At 43.4% G+C, this 17692-nt stretch overlaps 2 protein-coding genes across 5 annotated transcripts; one reads left to right on the forward strand and one right to left on the reverse strand.

The window, feature by feature from the left end:
• The first annotated feature begins 333 nt into the window (after positions 1-333).
• eya3 (EYA transcriptional coactivator and phosphatase 3) lies at positions 334-13546 on the forward strand. Of its 4 annotated transcripts, none has more exons than XM_086193873.1 (19): positions 334-484; positions 3105-3209; positions 3677-3726; positions 3931-4025; positions 4093-4176; positions 4275-4329; positions 5499-5608; positions 5864-6001; positions 6309-6397; positions 6670-6847; positions 6969-7138; positions 7349-7432; positions 7557-7646; positions 7999-8057; positions 8166-8326; positions 8650-8764; positions 8968-9089; positions 9185-9285; positions 10540-13546. In XM_086193873.1, exons 2-19 carry the CDS (start codon positions 3153-3155, stop codon positions 10618-10620), a joined length of 1839 nt encoding a protein of 612 aa, XP_086049999.1. In that variant the 5' UTR covers positions 334-484; positions 3105-3152; the 3' UTR covers positions 10621-13546. The 4 variants fall into 4 exon arrangements, with proteins under 4 accessions (XP_086049999.1, XP_086050001.1, XP_086050000.1 ...); XM_086193875.1 differs by having other exon boundaries at positions 12386-13546; XM_086193874.1 differs by having other exon boundaries at positions 4096-4176.
• An 84-nt stretch (positions 13547-13630) lies between these two features.
• Positions 13631-17656, reverse strand: LOC147240821 (XK-related protein 8-like). Its single transcript, XM_086193178.1, has 3 exons — positions 17361-17656; positions 15698-15888; positions 13631-15336 (listed from the first exon to the last, which is right to left on the reverse strand). The coding sequence occupies exons 1-3, from the start codon at positions 17654-17656 to the stop codon at positions 14627-14629; spliced, it is 1197 nt and encodes a 398-aa protein (XP_086049304.1). The 3' UTR covers positions 13631-14626.
• Between the last annotated feature and the right edge of the window lie 36 nt (positions 17657-17692).

Raw genomic sequence — 17692 nt, forward strand, 5'->3', positions numbered from 1 at the left:
AGTTTCAAGAACAAAACAGACACGTCCCAGTAAACTCTTACAGCCACAAACAGCAAGCATGCATTCACAGCAACTTACCGTAATTAATCCAACAGTGGAGCACCAGTTTGTTTCTCCAGACTACCTTATTTCCACAAATAAGAATTCAAAACTTTACATACATGAGCTTAAAAAATCATAAAAACTCTTACCTTGATTCTCTCTGAAAAGACATTCAACCACAGAAAGAACTGAAGTACTATTTTTCTTATGGAAGCCAGAAACTGGTGGGAGTCCCGTCCAAGGCCCTGAAGAGGTTGGCAGACCCGAGAGGTGACGGCGCTCGCACGCGCTACGGACTTCACGGAAGATCACGTCGCACATGCGCATTCGGCCGATTAAAGAAAACTTCCTGCAAAATAGTGCTCCTTATCAACAGACAAAGCTCTACTTAGTGGAATCGAGAGACGCAAAAGGAAGGCGTTGCGAGTTCGCTCTTTCAATGGTAAGACTGTTTTGACGACTCTGGTGTGTCGCGAATGTGAGCCGTTTATTTCGCTTCGCTTTATTTTGCAGCAGCTGCAGGCGTGAGATGTTCTCACACGCTGCCATTTCAGTGCGTTACCATCCCCTATGGCCCCGACTATTCACTGGAGGGGAAAACTTTCATGTCCAAACTCAGTATTTCATGACCATTAGTTAGACGACGAAAGCATGTGGAACAGTGTTTTTTGTTTAAAGATATTGCCAAGCCGTCTTCGGTGTTACGCTAACTGTTAACGTGGATAAGTTAGCTAACCTTGCTGCCCCGAGGGTGGCGTGTAAATGCAGATATATGCAGGGACGCTCTGTCACAGACCCTCACATTCGTTTTGAGTCAGTTATTCATGTTTGTCGTCATGATATAACCCCACAGTTAGTAGGAAATAAAGCTTCTCTCCTCTCGGAGGGGGAATAAACGCTACACTCGTTTTCAGGAAGTAGCCAGATATCAGTCGTAACCTTTACAGAGATCCCTCCTCGGCCGTGTTATTTGCTGGTTCCTGCAAATCTGATGGTGGTCCGCTAACATAGGAAGATGAGATAAATGGGGATGAAGTTGATCTGAGCAGTTCCTTCAGAATGATATGCAGAAGGGCGACAGACAATATTAAAGACGTGGGAAGAAGATCAAACCGAGATATCGACACGACACCATCATTAGATTAAAAAAGAGGACTGACAAAACATGATCGAGGCAGACAGCTTTATCCCGCTTGACCACTGACGTGCCTGTAACCTGAAATACTACGAGGAAATGTATTGAAATAAATGACTCTGCAGTTTAGCAGTGAGACCGAATACTGACACTGGATACACTTCAGAAAATGATATTGAAAGACCCGGAAAATGAACCTTAAATAATTTACACATCCAAAAATGATTGCTGCCTTGTTGAAGTTCAATTATAATTGTAAAGCAGGGCTGTGTCATACATCAGCAGTAGCAGATTTGGCCTGATTTACTACCATCAATCTATTTGTTATTAAGGTGGTATGCATTGGTGATAGTGGCCAATGTTTTTCTGTTGATGTGAAAGGTTCTACTAGAGGTTTGGGTCTAAAACGAAAACCTGCAAAGCATAAAGTGCTCCTTGATTTTTTTTTGTTTGGTGAGTAAATCTTCCAAAAACGTCCGCTACTTTTGAATGAGAGTAACGTTGCCTTCACCTGCTGGGGGGGTGTGTGTGTGTGTGTGTGTGTGTGTGTGTGTGTGTGTGTGTGTATGTGTGTGTAGCTGTTTGAAGAAGGATTACACAGAGCCTCCAACACAGCCAGCAGACCGGAGGATAGAAGCAGCATGACTGGCTGTAAACTGTCAGTGACGCTCATTCTTGTGTACACAACTCGCATGTTAACACCTTTGATGTCATGTTCATATGAATATGTTCAGATGATAAGTCGATTATGGATTTATTGTTACAGGCCTTGATGTATCACAATACTTCTTTTAGTGGATATCAGTACTCTGATGTGACATAGCGATACTTAATCAGGGTTTTTACTATAATGTAGAAATACAACTTTAAACAATATAAAGACATTTATGATGGGAAAGGTTTGTAACATAATATCGTGGACAATATGACATGGCACAGTCCGTCCTTCATTTTTCCCTCTCAGTTGTACTTTTCTTCTTCACTTGCTTATTCTGTCGGTATGTTACAGAATTTCCTTGTTGCTACTGTTTGTATCGTGACACATTTGCTCTCATGAGCTCAGTATCATAATAGAACTGAGATTCTGATTCCCCACCCAGAGCAGAGCAGAGCCCAGGGGGATGTCACCTCATGCCAGTGTTGTCTAATAGTTTGACAAAAAATAAGAGTTTGGAATTTTACACTCATAGATTGCAAAGAAAAACAGTAAATTGTCACATTGAATGCACTAAGCCCACGACTGTTTCTAGTGTTGTTATTTGGGGAAGAAAAGGAGTAAAACATGAGTTTTGTTTTCAGTAATATCAGTTTATGTGATTTTTCTGAATTTTTCAGAGATAGATTTCTCATAACTGTACCAGCATAGTCATTTTCTTTTAATTGACTAATTCTTGTCAATTGCATAAAATGTTCTAAGGTCATTGTAGGTGAGAAATTGCAGGTTTGGTTGGTTTCTCATCAGTAAATACACATGCTGTGGAGTGGAGGTGACACGCTGTTGATTGGCGACTGCCTCAGACATTCGTGAGCTGTTGAGTTTGCCTTCTGACCTCTTTTCTCTTCGTGACCACCTGTGACGAGAAAGCCCAGCTATGGATCTCGTCCCCAGGGGCGTCTGTTGATGTGACCGCTTGCACCTGAGCACCATCCTGCAGGACGTTTGAATTGAATTAAATCAGGTCACATTTGCGGTATAGAAAACAATAGTTGTGGAGGCACCTGCCTCACCTCTTGGTCTTGTGCTAGAAATTTAACCACGGCGTCCTCCTTCCTACATCACTGCCTGCCACCTTTCTGCCAGACAACCCCTCCGCCGATGGCTGCAGGGGAGGGATGCATTGATGTGTGTTTATGAGACAAGGGGAGGGGGGGAAGCTACATAAAGCACTGATCCATTCATTCTCTGCTCCTGTGGCTGTCTGACCAGGGTCCAAACGGGCTTCCCAGGTACAGAGAGTAGGCTGAGCGTGCAGACATGTCGGGTCGCTCTGCTGCAGAGATGGATGACCCGCAGGAGCTGCCTCAGCTGCCGGTGAGTCTACACACCAACGCAGGGAGGGGCCGCCTTTATTAAATTACTTTGTCTCAAGGGTTTCCCATAGTTTAAAAGTTTGGAAACATCTGGTGAATACTTGGTGACGGGATGCTTGATCAGTGTCACGCTATTTGTTCCGGAGATCTCCTGCTCAAGTTTCGAGTTGAACTACATTTGGAAAAAAATAAATAAATCGCCGAGCTGAATAAATGACATTGACTTTGAGGGCTGTAATGAGTAGCTGACTAATCAATTGACTGATCGAATGTGATTCAAGAGAATTGACAGTCCTTCTTTGTCACAGCATTTTAAATTGATTGACCCTTTGGTTTTCAGTTGCCAGTTTGACGAGCTTGTGCTTGTTGTGTTGTGCTGTGAAAAATGTGCTGATATAAGCCGTTGAAAGACAAATATGTAAGATAAGTAGATAGAAACAGCAAAATGAGTCTCTTTGTTTGTTACAGGCAAAGAAAGCCAAGCTTGAGTTAGACCAAGGACTGGAGAAAGAGCAAAGGTTGGTCTCCACTATAAAGTTTTAAATTGATTTGATTCTTTAAAAATCATCTTTGTAATTTTCCACTGGTATCTTTGAATTGTTAAATTGTTATTGGTTAAAAGAAAAAGTCCTGAGCTGATCCTAGTGATTAGTAGCAGGGCTGATTCATCTTATTTTAAAGGATCGTGTTGGTTAAAACAAAGGTTCTCTTTGTCGGTGCAGTAATTTGGGTGAGGCGGGAAGCCCAGTGGCTGTGTTGGGTTCATCAGAGCAGGGTAGCTCTTATTCTGCCTTGTCCTCCAACCAACTTGATCCAGGTAAGTAGAACAAGAAAAGAGAAAGCTGAGGAACGGCTGCAGATTGTTGACGGCTTGTCTCTGGTAGCAGGAGATCGGGAGCCGTCTGAAGCAGATGGGGGGGCAGCACCTCAAACATGCGGTGACTCCATGAACTCGTACACGCATTCTGGTACGAACAGAACCTCAGCTCTTGAACAGAGCATAATAGGAGTCTGTAAAACAGAAGGCTGCCCTTGTGTGGAAACTAATGCTACATTGTCTTCACAGGCACGGAACCAACCGCCACATCTGAGTACACTCAGCAGGTTTATCAAGGAAGCAAGTGAGTGCACTTCAGTTGTTAGACATACAAAGCGAACGTTTTGTTGTGAACGTACCACACCAGGGACCCAGGACTCCAACCTCACCACAGCGAGCCTCACGCTGCTATTTTCACCGTGATATTTATTCACAACGACTTCAGTCTCACTGAGCCACTCGTTGGCAGCCACCGTTTTAGGAAGCTTAGAAATTCACAATTGTGCAATTTACTGATTTAGGTTAAGTCATTGAACAAAACTTTTCAAGTGTCTTTAAGCTGACATTAACTGCAGATCCCATTCAGGCATCTTAAAGAGAACCTATTCAAAAACCATTCTAAAGACGAGGGAACTGGGCGTTCAACAACGCTAACTTACTTCTGAGCTTTAGGTCTCATTCCTGCATCACTTTACTGCCCTTAAATTGAATTCTGATCTTTTCATTCTGGGTTTAGCTCACCTCTGCTTTACCACTGCTCTCTGTTACCACGGCCGGGTTCTCAAAATGAAAAATGATCGGTTCGTTGTGATAAAGAACTTGTGTGTATTGTCACAGGAGCGTTGTGTTCAAGATTTGGTTTTGGCAAAACGGAGGCTTTTTGGCTTTTGACTTTGAAAATGACAAATGTTGCTAGGAGCAAATCATATTACCTGTCACTGGGAAGTCAGTGAGTTAATAGATGAAAGGCCAACATTGAATTATTCTGATGTGCTCTTCCTCCAGCCGGTGTTTATACTCATCCCAAAGGTTTGTTAGGGAGGAACCTCCACTCACCGTAGAGCTGCTTGAGTGTTTTCTAATAAAGCCGAGTGAGACGTCCTCGATCAAGCAGAATCACTTTCAGTTGTCTTATTCTCTATGAAACTGTCAGTCACGTCCTATCAGCTGTTGAATCTATATTTAGTTGAAGTGGCTCATGAGTTACCAGATTAGGTAGCTAAAGCTGTATTTTGCTTTGGTTTACAGTCTAATGAGTTCGTTCTGACTGGATCACATGTATTTTTCCCACAGAAAATTTGATACGGAAATTTTATTGCATTTTATTATAGAGGATTTTCAGCATCTTGGCTTTTATCTTTAAAGTTGAGAGCAGAGAAAAAGAGAGAAAACCAGAAGCAGACACAGAGGAGACTGACATGCAAAGTTCTAAACAAAAATACTGGTTCTCCTACTCTCTCTCTTTTCTTTCAGCCCTGCTGTGACATCGTACACCAGCCAGGTTGCCTTTCCTCCTCTGGCTCAGTCCACTGTCTACTCTGCCTTTCCTCAGACGGGCCAGACCTACGGCCTCCCGCCCTTTGGTTAGTCCCTGCTCCAACTCTATCCACCTATAACTCTGTCTGCTCACTAAAAACCTAGCATTGCACCTTTTGTCACGTTGCTTTAGAGGCCTTACTGTGCTTTGGCGCTGTGGAATCAAAATGCTCTTGATCTCTGCTTACAATCAAAGCCCACATCTTGACTGGAGGTTTCTTTACCTTTGCTCTGTCTTTAATGACCCACTCCTCTTGCTGCCTCTTTCATTCTCTGCTTTCATTGCTGTCTTTCATCTTCAGGTGCTATGTGGCCAGGCATAAAAACAGAGACAGGGCTGCCAGAGGTGCCCTCTGGTGGCCAGCCTGGGTTTCTCAGCTTCAGCACCGCATATACCTCAACCCAGCCAGGCCAGCTGCACTACTCATACCCCAGCCAAGGCAAGCTGCAACGTCACCCCATCTCACAGGATAACGCTTAAATCATACCGGGCACGTACGCGGAGGGGGGGGGGCACACCAGCGGCTCAGTCTCCGCTGTCATGCAAACCCTGTCACCCTGCATACGTGCCTGGTGCACTTCAGCCATAACACTATCACACTTTCTGCAAATTTGGGAATCGCCCATAAATAAAATCTGAATTTGCAGTGGCACAGCTCTGTTGCTATGTTGTTGTCAGTCACTGCAAATGTCACTTTGATATGCTGCCCCCCATCCTTGTTCTAAGTGAGTACTGTCTTTCTCCAGGCTCAAGTTTCACAACATCCAGTGTGTATTCCAACATCCCGTCAGCTACAGCTGCCACTACCACAGCCTCGACCACCGTAGCCAACCAAGTAAGACCTCCTTTTTCGAATGGGCTTGTTTTCTTCTTGTGGTAGCGCAGCTTAAGAGGAAAGAAGAAGAAAAAGCATTGGAAGAAAAGTGTTTTGCTTCGTTTTCAGCAAATTAACCCCCTTAGAATCGGATGTTAGCATGCATACCGCAGGTTATAAACTTAAGTTATCAGTCAGAGTGTCAACTCACGCATTGAAACAGAAGCAGCGTTATGTTCTGAGGAATGTTGTAATGACTGAAGGTGATCTCATGCTTTATCCGTTTCCTTCAGGAATTTAGTGGCTATAACTCCCTGGGACAGAGCCAGTTCTCTCAGTACTACACGCTGCCTCCCAATTATGTTCCCGCCGGGCTGCCTAGCAGCGATGATCGCGGTGCCGGTGTGGGAGGGGCTGCATATTCAGCTGTGAAGTCGGAGGAGGCCGCCTCAGCTGGACTTCCTCCTAGAGGTGAGTCATTTCTGGTCATTTTAACTTCTTGGCACGTGATCATGCACCTCACGCGCAGGTAATATAATAATTGCAGGAAATGTTGTCACTCATGTCAGACTTGTTGTGGTTTTGTACTAAGATGCGTCCCCACCGGAGAACCTCCCGGCAGGCGCCGCCCTTCCTACCAGTGTGGCTCTCCCTACTGGAGCCAGAGACCAAGATGAGGTTGGACGCAGGAACTCAGTTGGCAAAGCCAAAGGAAAGGGCAAGAAGTGTGACAACTCCCCCCCTACTGACAGTGACCTGGAGGTAATAAATTGGGCAGTGACTTGCTGTTGCTATTCAAATGAAGCTGAGCTGAAGTCTTCATCCATATGCTGCCTCTGATTAGCCACTCAGTTCAAGTCCACTATTTATGATGTAAACTGAGCGAGAACACATTATTCTGTTTTTAAATGTGTGATACCCAAAGAGTTAATGGCTTATAAAGCTTAAAAATACTTTTCTCTTCTGTTTTAGCGCATTTTTCTGTGGGATCTGGATGAAACCATAATCATATTCCACTCACTGCTCACAGGCTCCTACGCGCAGAAGTTTGGCAAGGTTTGTGTCTGTAAAACAGTTTTCAGGATGACAACCTCAAATGAAAAAGTTTGCACATTTTACTGTCTTAACTATTCACGAGGATCTAATGTGTGTTTGTGTGTTTGTTTGTTTGTTTGTTCAGGACCCAACAACAGTCCTGAACCTGGGCCTGCAGATGGAGGAGTTCATCTTTGAGCTGGCAGACACCCACCTTTTCTTCAACGACCTGGAGGTACAGTCAGATGATGATGTTGCTGTTGTGACTCCCTGAGTTCAAATGTATCGTCATGTTCCAGGATCATTGAGTTCTGGGAAGTCATGTACAGATGTGAATTTGAAAGGAGCCTCACGAAAGTGAGTTTTTATTCAAAACCTGTCAACCTACACCAGCAGACAACTTGTTTCCATCCAGCAAAAACCCTATCAAGAGGGGATTAAATGTCAGATAACTCAACTAGTCAGTGAAATTTTCTCTATTTCTACAAAACCCTTTTAACAGGATCTACAGTTACTGGATGTTCAAGTCTTACATTTGTGATCGTACAACTTTCAATAGCAGGAACCCGTCTACTTTGTGTTTTAAGGAGTGTGATCAAGTCCATGTTGAGGATGTGGCCTCTGACGACAACGGACAAGACCTGAGGTGCATTTCTTTACTTTTAATTGACAGTCAACTCTGTTGACGAAGTTTCAAAATGTGGACACTTTGTTTGTTGTCCTGACTAATCACTGCTGCAATTCTTTACTTAAGCAACTACAATTTCTTGGCGGATGGCTTTAATGGCCCCAGTGGAGGAGGAGCATCCGGGGCCACGACAGGAGTCCAGGGAGGAGTTGAGTGGATGCGCAAACTGGCCTTCCGCTACAGGCGGCTAAAAGAGATCTACAACAACTACAAAGGAAATGTTGGAGGTGAGTCAAAAGACAGGCAATAGAGTGCTGTTAAGATATTTAGTAAGACTAAACCACCTTGTAGGTAAAGTAAAACTGTTTTGTTTTGTTTTTCTTTCGCCTCCACTCAATGTTTCATGTTTACAAGAAAACCATCTGAGCATTTGCAGTCATTTGCATGTTTGATGACCATTACACAAATCAAGAAGGCAAAAGTATGCTAACACACCAGATCAGATTTTCCCAGCTGTGGCAGACGTGTCAGTCCCATCGATAAAGTGCGTCACATCCGACATTTGGGGGAAAATCAAGTGGGGAATAACGTTCCATGTTGTTTTTCCCAGGCCTGTTGAGTCCCATGAAGAGGGAACTTCTCTTACGGCTTCAGTCTGAGATCGAGAACGTCACAGACGCCTGGCTAAGCACTGCACTCAAATCTCTGCTGCTCATCCAGTCCAGGTATAAGGAGCACACTATTATTCTTCTTTGAAAAAAAATCTACTGCAAGACAAGGAGTGATAAGATAAGATGACTGTGCAAAATGTCCTCAAGTTGCTGAGTTTTCAACGTATTTACCTGCTTTATCATGACTGTTGCACAGACTTGTCCTTCTTTAATTTGTGTACGTGTGTCTGTGTGTGTGTGTGTTTCTCCACCAACAGGGGAAAGTGTATGAATCTCTTGGTCACCACCACTCAGCTGGTTCCAGCTCTGGCTAAAGTGCTGCTCTACGGTCTGGGAGATGTCTTCCCCATAGAGAACATTTATAGTGCCACAAAGATAGGTACGCACTTGTTGATTCCACTGAAGACATTTATTTTTAAAAGGACATGTGAGCCAAAGGTTATATTCTGCATTGTGGTTTTGTTTTTTGTGCAGGTAAAGAAAGTTGTTTTGAGCGGATCGTGTCTCGCTTTGGGAAGAAAGTGACTTATGTTGTAATAGGTGACGGCCGGGATGAGGAGTTCGCAGCGAAGCAGGTTTGTTTTAGGTTCCGTTTCTAAGGAAAATGTTTTACCTTGTGTCTATTAGCTTGAAGAAAAAAAAAAAAGTACACTGAAACAAAATCGCGTCTGGGGTTGTCTTGCAGCATCAAATAAGACAGGCGTGACTGACTGTGTTGACATGGACTCATGGAGTATCTCAGTTATTTTTAGGTATTTGAAGTATCCAGTTTTTTTTGCATCGTATTTCTCAGAAACCTGGATAATGGAGAAACTGACCTGTTCAAGTCTGTAGTAAACAGGCTAGAGGACATGCTAGGAAAATTGGACTTAGTCTTGCCTGAAGTACAAAAAAAAAAAAATTACCATATTACTGTTAGTGAATCTCAGGACACCGGTCATGTGGGCATGGAGTGGCATTGCACTGGGGGGAGCTGTTGTGCAAATAACCACAGCATGGCGTAGTGTCTCTTGATTTGGTAAGGATGTTTTTCTGCCCCTTCAACTAAATGTTGACCCAAAAACTGTAATAGAAACTGAACCCTGGGCTCGCCGCCTTGAAAAGAAACCTTTTTAATACGTGTTGAACATAGTTGTTTTTTTGTCTGTTTTTGTAGTCAGAAAGAAGCAAAACAGTGACAAATCTCAAAACTGGCCAGTGTATGAATGATAACTATGAACTGCTCATCACTTTACCATCCTGACATGGTATTTAACTGTCCCTGAACATTCCCTGTCATCACGCTCTGGTTTAACATTTCTGGCCCTCTGGTCTCCCATCAGTGGAAATGAGGGTGATAAGCCAAATCTGCTGCAGTCCTCGTCATCAATATCGCTAATCTCTCCGTAAGCCATCGGCAGTTTGTGTTGTGAACATGAACAGCACCCGCAGAAATGGCAGTTACCAGAAACTGGAATACTTTTACTTATCATGTTTAAAGAAGGGGATTGATCAGATTTCTCTGTGGTCCTCATAAAGGCCGTGTTGTGAATGTGATGAAAGGCAGGATAAGCTCCTGGGATAGTCCATGCTGACACAGCTGCTACGGTTCGAGAGATGTCCTGCAGCTTCACACAGTCTAAAGCTTCCTTGAAGCAACATGAAACACTTAACCAAGCAAAACTCCCGAGACAATACAGTGGTAAACAGTCACACGAAAGATCTGGTGATGAGAACCAATGAATGTGGTTTTGTCTTGCCTCGTCAGTGCTGGGTGTGACCACTCCAAGCCTGATGTTTGTCCAGTATGTGTGTCTGAAAGCAGCTGTTCCGTCTGTCTCCCTGTGTAGCACAATATGCCTTTCTGGCGGATCTCCACTCACGGCGACCTCGTGTCCCTGCACCAAGCGCTGGAACTGGACTTCTTGTAAAGGAAGCGGGCGGTGGTGCATGTGGCCCACTAAAGGAAAAATGTAGTAGTGGTCCTGGTGGTTTGCAGAGCGACCCAGACCAAGAATCTGCTGCATCCCAATGATACTCAATCGCATAAAAGAAACCCATCAGCTCTCACTGGGGACTAATGCCTGACTGGTAAATGTACTGAGGCGGACTCTGGGTGGGAGCGGACTGTGAGGAACAGACTTGACGCGCGGTCGGCTGAGTGAAGGGTCCTCGGTGCCCAGCACTCCCTCCACCTTCGGCAGCTAACCTCACCAAGGCTCAAACTGGCACTGATTTGGACACAGAAGGGAAGACATCCATCTTTCTATCTTTATCCCACTTTCTTTGAAGCATCCAAATCTCCTGCGCTGCACAACTTGTGTTTCTGATTTGCAAAACAAAAGATCTGTTGTTCTTTGTAACCATTCTGCTTTCGGGTTGTTATTTGTTGTTGAACTTCATGAATAATGTCAAAGCAAGTTTGTTTAATAAGAGATGTTTCTGCGCTGGTGAGCACTCAGTCCATTTGCACTCGCTGTATCTCATCATAGCCACTGCATTAGTAAATATGAGGAACTAGTTTAGTTTCGAGAACCAGTGGGGACCTCCCCTCCTGACCACAACATCAGTCAGCTGCTCTTTATGTAGATGAAGGTCAAGGAATTCCCTCTGAAACCTCTGTTCTCTGAACATGGCTCCAGTTCAGCAGCCACTAGCAGGAGCGTTGGACATTGGGCAGTTCCACAGAAGCACCTCTCCTGCTCCAGTAGTCATAGTATTAATAGAAAAGCAGCATGCTGGTTCTTGAGATCTAGTGACGTTTCTCTGAAGTGTTCCTTTTTGTTTGGTTTTACATTTAAGGGAGTTTTCTCCAGTTTGTCACCAGAAGACTCACATCGTGACAAAGTTGAAATAAGCTCGTACAAAGTTGGAGATGCCCGGTTTTGAATACTGGTGGTATGTGAATGGTCGGTCCTCCAGGTTCCTCCTAGCACAGTTCCTCTAAGTGTCCTTGAAATCACAGGAGGAGACGACGCGTTCACACATGTACAGTTTATTAGGGACGAGGCCGCCATCCATGTTGAATAGGATCATGTGACCCTGCTCTCTCGATATTCAAATCACCTTCTGGTATTTTCAGTGTTTCAAGTGCAGGCGGGTGAATGTGACTGTGCTAGTATGTTCATAGGATCACCATAACCAGTAAAAAAAAAGGCCCCCCCCCCCCCCCCCCCCATGACCTGACAACTGTAGGTTCCTAAAGCAAGGCTAATGCTGAGTAGCCGGTTACTAGATTTTTTTTTTTTAACTTTATTGCAACAAAATAAGAAAATCTTAGCTGATGCAATTGAATGTCACCGTGGTATTATACCAAAAAAAGAAGAAGAAGAAGAAGCTATACCTCTGGAATCATTTGTCAGTTTAAATATTGATTAGTTGATTAAAAAAAAAGAGAGAGAGAAAATGCTTTCAAAGTACTTTTTTTTTTTTTTTCAAGCAAGAAAACCAAACAAGTGTTGGTTTGTCTGATGGTTCAGCTTTGCATTGTTGCCGAGACAATAATCTTAGATAGTTAATGAAGAAAAATGAAGAACAATCATAAATTAAAGTAACACAGTTTAACAGTTGTTACGCTAATTGGACCTTGCACAGCTTTGCCGAGTCACGCTGGAGCGTACGAAACAAAAGACTGTGCAGTACACTTTTATCTGGTTGTTTGCTCACAAAACGTAACCTTTTTTTCTCCTGGAATAGCGAGGAAATCCAGCGGGGTCGACCCTCCCTGGTCCGTTGGAGATTACGACTGAACAATACTGAGCCTGAAGAAGAGTTCCTATTTACACACAAGCAGCTTGACCGTTAAGAATGTCTTTGTTTTTTTTCTGTGCATTTGTTTGCGTGTGTCTTTGCATATTTATATTGTGCCTTTAACCATCGTGTATGCATTATCTCAAAGGGAAAGGTTTTTTTTTGTTTTGTTTTTTTCCGTGTGTAGTACATGTATCACTGCATCGTTATATTATCTAAAGAGTTCTGTTGTTTGTTTGTTTGTTTTTTTGGAATGGTATCATTTTTTTTAAAGCACTGTGGAGGTTAGTAGTGAAGCTCCAGTAGGTATTTGACAGAACATTTAAAATGTTTGTTGTTGCTCAGTGAAGGCGAACACTCACATCAGTTTGGATTTATGTACTTTTCAATAAAATTTGGAGCAGCAGTCTAAAGGAAGTAAATCTCATCGCCATCCTCCTGCTTTCTGTTTCGTTTTGAAAAGGAGACATTTGTTTTGTTGCTGTGAAACACTTCTTTCCGCTTGAGGACAATCACACCAGTGTGTGTGTGTGTGTGTGTGTATAGTGTGTGAGTGTTTATGCGGGTCAGAGGACTAAAGCGTAAAGGTGGTGTGTTTTGATCGTTCAGTGTTGTACTACCTAAGTGAACCGGAGGGAAACGAGTTGATTTCACACATTTTGGGGGGAAAAATCTCAAAGAACATTTGCGTTCTTTCAATTTTTTTTTCTGAACAAGTTTTTTGGAAGTGTTTTAATTTTTTTTCCTGCATGTCTGTTTTGGAGTGAACCATGGCCATGCAATGTGTAAGGGTCTATATTTTATTGTCTATTCTTTTCTTCTTCTTTTCCCCTCAAAGCCAAACGCTGTTATTTTTAATGTCTGTTCTGTTTTTCTATATATTTTTTTTTAAAGCTATAATTCATCTCATGTCCAAGGAGGCTACATAGGGTCGTTTAGAAAGCCTGATCCTTTCAATTATCTTCTAATAATCAATACTAATTTAATGAGAATAATCACTATTTTCCCACCGTGGCTGTTTGGGAGCTCGACGCAACCCTGTGAGGTTTTCCTGTGTACCCAAAATATTCAATACAATGTAAATAAATTTTAAAAGTTTCAGACTTACTTTGGTTATTTATTTTGAGTGAAAAATACCCAGAAACTTGTTTTATTTCCTTTCTTGAAAAAAAACAAAACCATTCAAAGATACAGTTTTATAATCTTGATATACATTACTTAAAAAAATACTTTTAAGAAAACTCATTAAAGTTGGATCTCTCCACTACGTTTCCACCCAACCATCTCTGTAATATTTAAATAACACAAACATTGAAACATCTTTTTGATTGGGATTTCACATTAATAGGGAGAATCCCAACTGAGCAGAGGGACGATATTCAGTTTAAATGAAGCCTTGGCCACCTGATGTGGTAAATTCAAGTATTTTGTAATTTTAGGATAAATTATTAAGTAAGACATGGACTGCTGGAGCCTTCTAGTTAAGGGACTAAGAAAAATGGTGCAGATGATGGTCGTTTAGGAATTCCCTTCAGCGCTGATTCATATTTGCTCCAAGCTCTGGACAGTGATGAATGAAAACTTAAAATGTATTAAACAGCACCAAATAATTTTTTACCAGAGTTCATAACAATTCCTCCAGGATTAAGTTCTCGTCGAGAAAAACAAAAACAGGAAGAAACCTCACAACTGGACTCAGGATGGCAGCAATACAGTCCCTTAAACTTCTGGGCATGTGTTTTGCACTAAGGGAGGAAGTCATTGCTACACCTTCCAATTCTTAAAACTTCCTCTTCCGTTTCTTTTTAAAAATTAAAACCACCCCTGCAATATCGTGGCCTGTTCCTCTCTGTGGTCGTTATGGATGAAGAATGTGACGAACAGCTGGTTCCACTTTGGACAAAACATGCTGTTGGAAGTTGCTGTGGACAAAAGTCTCAGCTAAATGCCACTAATGACCTCTTTGATTGGAATGTCAGTTGTTTGAGCTCCATTCACAGACGATGGCTCCTTAAATTAGAAACATATTGAACAGTGACTGGCATTATGGCCGCAGCAGGAGTAACCCCAGGAACAGGAGCTTGGAGTTGCCTGCTTCTCCCCACAACCACATGATCCTCGACACGACCGACAGCCGTTTATGGGACTTCCTCTCATTTTAACCTCAGTGTATGTCAAGTGATTTTATCAAGTGTAGAAGCTTTCAGCCAACTTCCTCATCCTTTTATTATACAGTTCAACCGCGGGTGCCGGCAGGCTGCGAGCCGCAACTTCTCCATCCATCCTGGCTGAGTCCACCACATCTTCACCAGACTTCACCTTCAGCTCGTCTTTGGAAAGGTTCGGATGGAGGTGTCTATAATAAACTATTTTAATTACTAGACCAACGATATAAATGGAAACAACACAGACAGCAGTGATGATCGCATTCAAGACCGGGATGATAAAGAACGGTGGTTCTGTGCTCATCTTCCAGCACCACAAGCCGCACAGGAGGATGATATCCAGCAGTATGTAGCCGTGGTAGAGCAGGGCCTTGTTCCTTGTCCTCCCATCCACCACGCTGAACCAGCTAAAATACCAAATGAGCCCCACTGTGGCCCGATATATCCACTCGCCAACAGGGCTCTCCATGAAGTCAGTCCCAGATCGCCAGGCGGAGAAGAAGAAAACCAGCCAAGAACAAAGGAAGTGGGTGAAGATGAAGCAGGGTAGAACCGAGGCGAACAGGGCGAGGGCGGTGAGGCGGGACAAGATGACAAGCAGGTTCCAGAGGTAGTAGACTGCTGATGACAAGGGCCGCTGTTGGACCCTGTCAGGCAGGAAGGCCCGCAGCGAGCGGTGGTACATGGTCACGCTGAAAGCAACGGCTAAGGTCGACGCCAACGCCTTCAACACTGAGGAGGACAAGACCTTCTGTCAGAAAGGCCACAACAGCTCCCTCACACACACACACACACACACACACACACTCACACACTTACACTGAAAAAAATTGAGAAATCACAGAAAGTCAAGCAACTTTCTGCTCTAATTTTTTTGTATTCATTGGGATCTAACAAGATTTAGAGAAAGACCTCGTTTTCAAATTAAGAATTTTGAAGGAAGAGTCTAGTAGTAGGGGAACTGTTCCTCTGAATTTGGGTGAATGGACATTGAAAGGAAGGATATCTGAAGTATCAGTATCTACTCTCCTCCCAGTGTACTTCACTCATTCCCGAGTACAACAGTCACTCATCAATCAGTAAAATGTTGCACCTGTTATAGGGTCCAGTTTGCCCCACTGCAGCATGATGGTGACCATGAGCACCAGCTGAGGTGCACTTTCTGAAAATGTCTCTATGAGCCGCAGCATGCTGAGGTCATGGCTCAGGAAGGCTGCCCAACCTTTATGGTCTGGATCCCTGGAAATGAAGCTGCGCGCCGACATCTCCACGACCCCTGCATGCCTGAGGGAACACATCAAACAGCCAAGAACGCTCAGCTCTACACTGAACCGACAGGGAGAACACAAGCTTTGTAAGCTAACATAGAGGGAAGCCCCGTTGGTTCAAACAGAAGCGACTTAAAGGAACACATCAACTTTTTGAGGGAATTTGCTTACTTGTTACCGTCCCTATGAGATAAGAAGCTAGACACCCTGCTCTCCTCTGTGCTGCATTAGAGAGCTGAGGCCTTCAGCGACAAACTGACTTCTAGTTAGCTTAGCATAACGAGTGGCTGAGGGTGGTAGGTGTTAGCTCACCTCAGGCAAAGTTATAAAATAGATCAGGGTCAGGATCTTGATTTGTCCAGATGTAACCCTCCCCATCCGCTCTTAAAAAGTCAGCTATGATTAGCGGCAGCAGTTCTCTTCTAGATGTCAACAATCACCAGGTTTTGTTGGCTGAAGTTTGCAGGTACTACATCAGGCAAGGACTATTTCAGAGAAAAGCGTGTTTGGTGACTTTTGACAGAGGTATGCTAACCTGCCCATCAACTACCATTCACTGTGCTAAGCTAACTAGCGGCCATTTGGCCTCCATGGGTCTCAGCTACCTAATGCAGTGCAGAGGAGGGCAGACTATCTATCTTCTTGTCTGACTCCGGGAAGATGAATTCTAAGCATATTTCTCCCTTTAAAAAAAAAAAAAAAGATGTGTTCCTTTAACCATCAGGCAAAATTGATGTAGATATCACAGTGATGGGTTTTTGGTTGCTGTTTTTTTGTTTGTTTGTTTGGTTTTTTTACATGGACCAATGGTGTAAAACATAACTCAACTATCATCATAACTGTCTCTGTCACCAAAATGTGCCTTCATAAATTAAAAAATACAGCAAAAAAGGGTACAGTTGAAAGGAACCATCCGGTGTCACGTACAGCGTTCATTCATATTAGTATTTTCAGCCTTCCTGTTCATGCCTGCACAAATCTCCTCACCCACATGGTTCAAATCAATTATTGTGGCCCCAAAATGAAATCATTAAAACGTGTGTGTTAACTGTGGAGGTGTCAGAATTGATATCAATGTTTCTTTTTCATAATAAGTTCAGCTACACCTTGAACTCTCCAATTGGGGGACTCTGGGGTTCAGTTTTTTTATGTCATGTTTACTTATTTTCTTCATGTTTAACCCTGCAGTGTTCCCTTAATCTTTAAGGCATGCTAATAATTGAATCGCTGTAATTACATATTCAGCACAACATTCTTGTTTGGACATGTACGCAACTAATGGGTTCATGCTTTGGCTTTCCTGTCCTGTGGAATGCTTTCGTTTCTTGCTCACGCGAAAGATAAACTGAAGGCTTCTTACAAGCCAAATCTCATTTATCAGTGATGCCACCTTTGTATTGATACCCAGTTTATCACACACATTCCGACATAAGGGGGGGGGGGGGCGACAACCTGTTTGGATACATAATAAAACAAAGTTTACAAAACCTGAAGTAGATTCCCAGCTGGAAGAAATGGAGAAGCTTGAGTTGTCCCATGCTCAGGCAGCTCTCAACCTTTGTCACCCTATCAAAGTCCTGATAGCTGTACCAGAGCCAGCTGTAGACCTGAACGAGAACTGACGAGCCCACCAGGAACAGCAACAGGATGCCGAGGCACACATAGTCCTCATCCTGGTAGAAAGACACAGCAGCTATTATATCCAGCACTATGTCCGCCAGCAAGAGCACCAGACCGACACAAGTGCAGAGGAAGTCCAGCCGGGAAAAGCTGAACCTTGCCATGGTGACAGCGCCTGCGAGCACAGATGTGTACGTTTC

The sequence above is a fragment of the Aulostomus chinensis genome, chromosome 22, assembly GCF_037954235.1.
Source record: "Aulostomus chinensis isolate RoL2024-O1b breed Wild chromosome 22, RoL_Achi_v1.0, whole genome shotgun sequence".
NCBI classification, from domain to species: Eukaryota; Metazoa; Chordata; class Actinopteri; order Syngnathiformes; family Aulostomidae; genus Aulostomus; species Aulostomus chinensis.